Source organism: Gouania willdenowi, chromosome 5 (genome assembly GCF_900634775.1).
Source record: "Gouania willdenowi chromosome 5, fGouWil2.1, whole genome shotgun sequence".
Taxonomy (NCBI): domain Eukaryota; kingdom Metazoa; phylum Chordata; class Actinopteri; order Blenniiformes; family Gobiesocidae; genus Gouania; species Gouania willdenowi.
The window spans coordinates 17,325,676-17,335,417 of NC_041048.1; the positions used below are offsets into that span (position 1 = coordinate 17,325,676).

Below are 9,742 nucleotides of genomic sequence, written 5' to 3' on the forward strand. Positions count from 1 at the left end.
AGTATAAATAACACGTACTTTTATGTTCATTCACTCCAAATCTGTTAATAACCTTGATTTACAGATGTATGACCACATTTTAGTACAATATTGCATCTAAATCATACCCTTCAAGTCTGTAGATCCTAAGGAATAGACCACAGCAAGAATCGGCTCTTTGCTAAAAAGGACAAAACAAAAAAAAAAAAATGTACAAATGTAAAAGATATTTAATGGAAAAAAGCAAGCATATAAAATAAAAAGCAAACTATCGTTAGCTTAAATGGGCACAGTGGCTCGGACTATTTTGATATCATCAACTGGACGATCTTGGCTGTTTGTCTCCACCATTCCAACCCTGTTGAGCACTGCCATCCCCTGGCAAACACGCCCAAAAATACTGTGCTTTCCATCCAGCCACTGCGTTGGTCCCAGTGTGAGGAAGAACTGGCTCCCATTAGAGTCTGGTCCAGCATTAGCCATCGCTAGAATACCAGCACCTGAAAGATGCACAAACATATTTAGGTCTACACATCGTAAACTATCAAACAATCAATGAGGAAGTTGTCCGGTGTCATGTACCGAGTTCACTTTGTACTGAGAATGTATATGTGCATGCGCACTACAAAAATTATTTTTGCTAAAAAAAAAAAATGTATTCATTTTTGTTTTCAAAGTGAAAGGACACGTGTTTTATTTGTTTATTGGATTATGTTAGGGTTAGAATCTCAGTACGGAGGTAAAGTCAGACCGTGACACTAGTGTTCTCCATCACTGCTAACTCACTGACGTTACCTGTAAATTTCAGCTCTGGGTGAAGTTCATCTTCAAACTGTTTTCCGTAAATGGAGGCACCACCTCTGCCTGAAAAATAAAGAACATCCCAAGTAACTTTAGCAAAATGTTGTAAAAACAGTTGACGTTTTTAAATTCTAAATTCAAAGAAGTCCCTTAGAAAAGGTTAGCATCTGCTTCTTTTTTTTCTTTTTTCCCAAATGAAAACACTTGGAAAAAGATGGAAATGAAGTGATGAACATTGTTACACAAGTTCATCACTGTGTAACCAAACACTTGAACTCGAGGACCAGAGGACGTAAAAAGGCTCATTCTTTAAGACACGTGACATTTGGAGGTAAACGGGATCCTGATTCATTCATTTTAGTATCTAACCTCACTTAAACAACCATTTTTCTGGTAGCATGTATTATGACCTAAAGGAAACAGAAAAGTTTGGTTGAGGCGCACTTGTACAATGCAGTGAATTTAAGTCATTAGTGCTTGACTCCAAACCCACTTCCCAGGATTTTTGAAAATAAATCAAAGGTCAAGAGGGATAAACTCGCCATGGCTGACGGTGTAGGAAGCAAATCTGACAGAGATTTTGATTACTTTACTCTGGAGCGTTGATTCCTTGAAATATTTTTTGTGTAAACATGGTATCGGTCTCTGAGGCAGAAAGACAGAGTTAGCTGCTAATGCTGCACACGAGCTGAAAATTCTGTTTTTCCCTGACTTTTCAAACTGTTTCAGCTGATGGCGTTACTCCAGTTCACTTATCCACCTGTCCATCTTGTGCACTTCCTTCAAATTTGTAAATTTAATCAAAATAATAGCTTAATAAAATAAAATCATGGACCTGGTTAGTGAATGGTGTACCTCGTAAATTTACCTTTTCAAACTCGGAAATCTCACTTGTCCCATCAATAATAATAATATATTTTATTTATAGGTGCTTTTCAAAAGCTCTAAAACAATTACACAAGTCAGAAAAAAAAAACAAAAACAATAAAGTAAATACAGTTAATGCATAATCAAAAGTTAAAAGCTTGGGAGAGGAGTGTGGAACCAGAGGAGGTCTGTCGCTTTGATACTGTTTTTGTCATTGGTTTTATAAAAGTGCTTAGATATGGGCATCTTTCCCAGGTAGAGTCCGAATCCGCCCGCTGGAGACCCTGTCTGTGTTTTCTTTCACCAGGGCTGGAAGCGAGGGAGCTGCCTTGCTTCGCTGCTTCCATCGGTTTTCAAACAGGCTCGGATCGGCCGAATTCGGCATCAGCGGAAAACGCTGAACACCTCCTCGAGTCCGAATATGTGTAATATTAATAATATTAACACTGTCAAAACACTAACAATCTCTGGAATAAGATTACAAACGCTGTTAGGTTGTAAATATCAACAAAGCCAATGAGCTTGTTTACGTTTTTATACCTCTCGACCTATGACCTCCACAGGTCACGCATGCGCAGTTCCAGAGTGGGAAAAAACATACACAAAAAATACGCTGAACGACGTAATCTGTCAAATCTGAAAATAGTACGTAGATAAAAGATCAGGGAAGGCCAAGTAAGTTCATTCAGAAAGTTTTATGTGTATTCTGATTTATTTATTTTTAATACAGAAAAAAATACATGATTTAAATAGGGGAGATACTTTATTCATCTCCAAGAGTAAACAAAACAAGAAAACAGTTATAAATTAGTTAAATAAAGATGCGTACTTTTTTTGTTATTGTAGTGAAGCTATGTTATTTGCATTAGATAACAATCGGATTAAACATCTACCTGTAGCCGTGGGATCTCCTCCCTGCACCATAAAGTCCTTTATTATCCGGTGGAACTTGGTGCCGTTGTAATAGCCTCTTCTCGAGAGCTCAGCAAAGTTCTTGCAGGTAATGGGAGCATGGCTCCAGTAAAGCTCCACCACCAGTGTCCCCATCCTGCAACACAACAGCCAGATTATCAGAAAAACACGTATAGAGCACAAAAATAAACAAATACACGATTCAAAGACTAATACAATTAAAACAAACCACCCATCAGGACCAGTAGGACCTCACATTGTAATGCTAGCTCTGTTAGCATTACACATCCTAGCTCAAACTTACGTGGTCTCCAAAGCAACTGTGGGCGGCTGCCACGTGTCAGGAGGAATTCCCGTCATTTTAAAACTATTCAGGAACTTTTTGTCCACTGGTCTTAAATGACAACAGTTTTTAAAAGCCTGTTTTTATCAATCTCGCAGCCAGCATCCAGATAATTCTTCTTCTGTGTTTTTTTTAATGCAGTTGTCCGCGTGTCAAAGAGCGTCAACTCAGCATTACTGCCCTCTACTGGGAAGTTAATGATACTGCAGGCAGACGCTAACCACCCATCGCATATCATATAAGTGGTATCTACACCATTTTGTTGGTAACACTTCGAATTTGTAGTTATTTTCGAAATAGTTTTTTGAAAAGAAGAACATTACAATCGGCAGTAAAAACGTTTAAAATCAGCAGTAAAACGTTAAATCAACAATAACATGATTAAAAATCTCCCTCTCAATCATACGCATTAGAGAAATAATAACAGAGAATAAGTGTCACGAAGGCTGTCATTAAGTGTCGTTCGTTTCCCTAAACTTAACCCTTCATTACCCTAACCTTTAACTCTACCTAATGCCAACATAGCTCCAAAGGTGTCATAATTTAGCGAAAGGTATCATAATTTTGCTAATGATGCTTAATTAATGACAGTGTAATGTCAGCTTCATGTATAAAACCTCAAGTAAAGTGTTACCAAAATTGTTAATGATCCTACAAAATATGGAAAATATTAGACTTTTTAATCTGAACAAATGAAAAAAAAAAAAAAACATATTCAGTCATTATTTATCTTGTTCTTCTCAAGGTATATATCTTCCTGCTTGTGGTTCCAAAATAAAATTAACATTACAGTGTTACTATTTCTAGTAATTACTTGAAATGTACCGTACAAGACTTTACATTACTGAATTATTGCTGGTAGATTATCGCTAAAGGATGTAGTTTATTTTTTAACAAAACATTTTGTTTTTCCTCTTTGGTTGGCTTCTTGCTTATTTTATTGTATTTATTTATTTATTTTTAAACTCTTGCACTTTGAGATTGCTTTTGAAGTAAAGTGCATTACAAATGAAATGTGTTATTAATATCATTATTACTTATTTTCCAAGAGTCATATGTCTAGTAATCAGTTTATATAGTTGGTTATACATTAGTAAATGGTAAAATGGACTTGATTTATATAGCGCTTTATCACCACACTGAAGCAGTCTCAAAGCTCTTTACATATCAGCTCATTCACCCAATCACTCTCACATTCACACACCAGTGGGACAGGACTGCCATGCAAGGCGCTAGTCGACCACTGGGAGCAACTTATGGTTCAGTGTCTTGCCCAAGGACACTTCGACACAGTCGGGTACTGGGATCGAACCCCCAACCTCTCAATCAGAAGACGACCCACTACCACCTGAGCCACCTGAGTGTCTACTTTTCAGTAAGAGTATTGATATTGTGTATTCTCTTCACACATTGACAGTAAAAACAACAACAAAAACAACAAAAATACAGTTTCATGAACACCAGGCACTGATGAAAAGTACATTAATTCTATATTTCTTTACAATTGAGAACATACTGTATCAATGTTGTGTTGTTATTAAATGTCCTGCTACTATAGATTGTTGCGTGTACAGTAAGGTTTAAACACGCAGTGAACTGTGCTTCTGTTGTGTCCTTGCCGAGCTACCATGACAGTCATGGTTGTCCTCATTGCTGGTTTCTCTGGTCAGCTAAGACATGGGATTAATGAGGATATTCTGTCATGTGACTTTGCTTTGATTGCCATTTTTATTGTAATGAAAATGGTGTGCTGTGATGCTCTGCAGAAACAAACACTTATAAACTTCTCTGTAACCTTATCTAGCTTGAGCTTTGTGTTTAACCTTGATAAATGCAGTAGTTGTGAGAGCAATGTCATTATCAAATGAGGGCTAATCCAATTAGGTTGTAACATGCCAGGTAATGCAGCTAAGCTCAGAGCTCAGTCTCAACAGTACGACTGGTAGAGAAAGACAATAAGGAAGGTATGTTCAGCCCATTTCAGTTGCAGATATAAAGCGTTTTCTAGTTGTTGTCTTTGTTTTGCAAAACATCCTGCAAAGATTTGTTTTTTCACTTACATATTTAACTCGTTCTTCCCAAGAATCTGCATCATGTCTATTCTGAAGATCCACGCCAGAGAGATTCTTGATTCCCGTGGAAACCCGACGGTCGAGGTTGACCTTTACACAGATAACGGTACACCTAAAAATCCTGAAATATTCATTACCTTGTGATATACAAATGGTTGTTATGAATGAATGCTGAAGATCTGATCATCATTGAGATACTGTAAGATCATGCAGCCCTAACCAAAGTGGTCTTCAGATTTACAGAAATGTAAATACTAATAATGTTGCATGCGTGCATGAACTCAGCTCGGCTTTTCCTGTTAATTGTTTTGTGCTTTTATCAGGCTTGTTTCGAGCTGCCGTGCCAAGCGGAGCCTCAACTGGAATCTACGAAGCCTTGGAGCTCAGGGACAACGACAAGTCTCGATACCTCGGCAAAGGTTTGCATGTCTAGCCATTTCTAATAATAGGAGCTTTGTCCAAATGACATTTTAAAATTATTCAAAAATGACTTCACACTAAAGTTTTTCTGTGTAAATGAAAAAAAAAAAACATGTGTTTACATTGTTTTTGTGTTTTTCTGCTCTGATAATGATATAGTTCTTCTGTCTTTTGCAGGAGTCTCACAAGCTGTAGATCACATTAATTCAATTATTGCCCCTGCACTGGTTGACCAAGTAAGATAACCATTCAATATTTTCTTTTCAAGTCTTTTGCAAACAAATATAGTTTATATATATAAATATATATATCCTTTCATCAATGCGTCACTAATGTATGTGAATTGTTTAATCATCTCAGGATGTGTCTGTTGTGGAACAAGAGAAAATTGACCAGATGATGATCGATATGGATGGAACAGAGAACAAATGTGAGTGACCACAGTGGCTCTTCCTATGATAAGTAATTAATAACTGCCAGTGCATGCAAAAATATTGAAACTAATGATTGTATCAGTTTACTAACAGGAAAGTAAATAGATGCATAATATTGTAGTGTTTTTATTTTTAATGTGCAGTATTTACATTAATATTAATCATCTGAAAAAAAAAAATACTAGGGGTGGGACGATACTCAGAGTTCGCGATATGATATGATAGACATTAATGGTCCTTTGCATAAAGAGAGGCTTTCATGGACATGAATTGTTTCATTCAGTCTCATAATATGTTTTTGGTGCATTTCATATTTATGTTGAACTCTGATCCTTTACACATGCTTGATGGAAGACCTTATTTTAAAACACGCTCAATAAGCATTTCCTCAACCTTTTTAAGCTGCATCCTGTAGGCTTTTTCTTTCTTCTTTTGTGGTTTTCTATTATCAACTGCTATAAATGATGAATTTTAAAATGTTTATTCCCCCATCAACAGCCAGGTTTGGAGCCAATGCCATTCTGGGTGTGTCACTGGCTGTTTGCAAAGCTGGTGCAGCAGAAAAAGGAGTCCCGCTATATCGTCATATTGCCGACCTCGCAGGAAACCCAGAGGTCATCTTACCTGTACCGGTGAGGCTTTTTTAAAAAGAAAAATGCAAATGCATTTAGTCAACCAGTCAGTTTCCTTAAAGCTATGAGTCTGATTCCTTTCCTCTTTACACACTTCAGGCCTTCAATGTGATCAACGGTGGCTCTCATGCAGGCAACAAACTTGCCATGCAGGAGTTCATGATCCTGCCTGTTGGTGCAAGCACCTTTAAAGAAGCCATGCGTATTGGAGCTGAGGTCTATCATAACCTAAAAAACGTCATCAAGAAAAAGTACGGACAAGATGCCACAAATGTGGGCGATGAAGGCGGCTTTGCACCCAACATCGTGGAGAATCAGGAAGGTAAATTATCAGGTAGCTAATAACATCCCTACATGTGACGGTGTGGAAGGATACACTATCATGATTCTCCAACTCTGGTCCTTTGTGTAACATATTCGGGCACAAGCTTCAGTCCATTTCGTACTCTGTGTCATGATTTGACTGAGGCAATATTTCCGGCACCTTTTAATAAATATTTACAGTCTACTGCTAGCTCGACCACTTCAAATTTGGTTCATAAACAGAAGATAAAAGTGTGACAGGAAAAAATACTTGAAAAAAAACGTCTACTTGACTCGTTGTAACATATCAAATATTTGAATTTCTCCACATGTGTCAGCTCTAGAGTTGATAAAAGAAGCCATAGCCAAAGCAGGCTACACCAGCGAGGTTGTGATTGGTATGGATGTGGCGGCGTCGGAGTTCTACAGAGACGGAAAATACGACCTGGACTTCAAGTCGCCTGATGATCCCAGTCGTTACATCACACCTGACGAGTTGGCCAATCTTTACAAGAGCTTTGTGAAGGATTATCCAGGTAACATCCTCTCTCTTCTATTTGGGAGTAAATGCAGCACCGAAAACAGAAGACAAAGAATATGTATTTCTGAATCCTCTACAAGTGGTTCAATAATTATGTAAACGCTGGCCAAATTGTAGAGGACACCTAAACATCTAAAGCAGCAGTCTGCAACCTTTACTCTCAAAGGAGACATTTTACTGCATCTCACCTGGATTAAAGTCCTTCCGGAGCCCAAACAAAAAGAACATTTAAATGAAGACAATACAGTGTATAAAATTCAATAAACAGTTAAAATTATACCAAATAATAGTACTGTATATAAACAAGATTATTATTATTTTAGTTTATGTACTTGTAGGGCTACCAAAAACAAAATTAATTTGATAACACATGATCATGTTGGTCAACACATGCTAATTGCTAATTTCTTGAAGCATATTGAGCATGGATATTAAGTCGGAAATGAATATGTCCCTATAATTAAAGTCTCTATATTCTTCCACAATATTTTTTTTTGTTAGTTTAGTTATTTTACCAGGGATTTAAAACGTACTGTTGTCCACAGGTTCAAGGAAAGTTAATGGTCTGTAGATGTTGCAGGAGGAGAAGTAGAAAGGTGGTGGAGTTAATGCCAAATGTGATTTAATTTTAGGTTGACAAATTGTTCTATCATGATTTTATTAGGTGTCAATGCCATTAATCATCAATACCCTCTGTAAGGAATTTTTTTTAAAAAATGAATTTCAATATTTTTTTTAAACTATATGGAGTCATTGTAAAATGGTCAAAAAGCCACATGAGGCTCCAGAGCCGCAGGTTGCAGACCTCTGCTCTAAAGTGAAAACAACAAACATTTGAAACATTTCCATCCTTCCCATCTGTTTTATACACAGTGGTTTCCATCGAGGACCCTTTCGACCAGGATGACTGGATGGCCTGGACGAATTTCACCTGCAGCACGGAAATCCAAATAGTTGGAGATGATCTGACTGTAACAAACCCCAATCGCATCTGCAAGGCCATAGAAGAGAGCGCTTGCAACTGTCTGCTGCTCAAAGTCAATCAGATTGGCACCGTCACAGAGTCATTGAGAGCGTACGTCAATACTTAAAGACGTATAATCAGCTGAATATTTCAGTATTATATCCATATCCTTCTATGTGAACACTTTTTTGGTGAATTGGCTTTTTTCACTTATTCCCACAGGTGTAAGATGGCCCAGGAGAGCGGTTGGGGCGTGATGGTCAGCCATCGCTCTGGTGAAACTGAGGATGCCTTCATTGCTGATTTGGTGGTTGGATTATGCACTGGACAGGTGATGGTCCCATCAATGTTGTAACATTCTAAACAGCTCCCCACAGTTTCTATTGTAATTATCTATTACATACAAGATGTACTTTTACATTTTAAAACACCATATCTAATTGTTTTGTTGCGACATTTATCATAAAAACAGATAGCATGATGACAATATTATTGTTCTCTGGAATCGTTCATATTCATGATTGATGATGTTTTTTTCCTCTCCCATATTCAGATTAAAACTGGAGCTCCCTGCCGCTCTGAGCGTTTAGCCAAATACAACCAGATTCTCAGGTGAGCCTTGACTGTATCTTTACCCCCTACATCACGTTTCAAACTCAAGCCCCGGGGACCAAATCAGGCCTTTTGAGGCATCCAATGTGGCCCGCACGAGAAATGCAAAAATGGCAACAATCCTCGTGTAAATTTGCACATACAGTACTTCAGTTGTAGATATCGCAGAACAAATTCACAAATTCAATGAAACTTTACTGTAAATGCAGGGGCTTGCTGCTTTTCTTTGCCTATATCACACAACTGCAGTAATTATTATCTCAAATTGTGGAATGTACGCTCAATTATTCTAAAATCCTGCAATTTCTCACAAACAATTGCACAAAATTCCTTGATATTACACAAGAATTGGTCAAAAAATGGAGAATTTTTAAGTGAAGACCCTTGTAGGGATGATATCTGTCATTCAGTGCTTGGATATTGTTGGTGCCTTACGTGTCTATAATAATGCACAATAATGTTTCCCCGCCAGAAGTCTGAAGCCCACTTTGATATTAAATTGCTCTGTTAACAATACTGAACAAAAACGAGCGTGACACCTCTTCACTATATATACCAATGTGTTTTAATGAGACACATGGCTTGCCTAAATAAACCTAAAAAAATGCATCAACATCTCTTCATCCCAAGATTTACATGAAACTGCCCTTTTTGTGGATTTAAAATGAGACAAATAACCTTTGTTTTTTTTATTTCTCTTTGCTACATTCATCTAAAGATCCTTTCGCATTCAAACATTGAACACAGCCAGAGAACTATCAATAACTGTATGTGTTTTTTTCATCAGAATTGAAGAGGAGTTGGGTGACAAGGCTCGATTTGCAGGAAAGAACTTCAGGAATCCTCTGATGCAATAAATGAA

At 37.4% G+C, this 9,742-nt stretch overlaps 2 protein-coding genes across 2 annotated transcripts; one reads left to right on the forward strand and one right to left on the reverse strand.

The window, feature by feature from the left end:
* Positions 1-186: 186 nt before the first annotated feature.
* Positions 187-3,051, reverse strand: ppil1 (peptidylprolyl isomerase (cyclophilin)-like 1). Its single transcript, XM_028447217.1, has 4 exons — positions 2,864-3,051; positions 2,541-2,695; positions 775-843; positions 187-479 (listed from the first exon to the last, which is right to left on the reverse strand). Exons 1-4 carry the CDS (start codon positions 2,917-2,919, stop codon positions 259-261), a joined length of 501 nt encoding a protein of 166 aa, XP_028303018.1. The 5' UTR covers positions 2,920-3,051; the 3' UTR covers positions 187-258.
* Positions 3,052-4,835: 1,784 nt separating this feature from the next.
* Positions 4,836-9,742, forward strand: eno1b (enolase 1b, (alpha)). The gene is made up of 12 exons (XM_028446671.1): positions 4,836-4,866; positions 4,986-5,080; positions 5,298-5,393; positions 5,572-5,630; positions 5,755-5,824; positions 6,327-6,460; positions 6,560-6,782; positions 7,102-7,299; positions 8,178-8,379; positions 8,491-8,599; positions 8,822-8,880; positions 9,668-9,742. The coding sequence occupies exons 2-12, from the start codon at positions 4,996-4,998 to the stop codon at positions 9,735-9,737; spliced, it is 1,305 nt and encodes a 434-aa protein (XP_028302472.1). The 5' UTR covers positions 4,836-4,866; positions 4,986-4,995; the 3' UTR covers positions 9,738-9,742.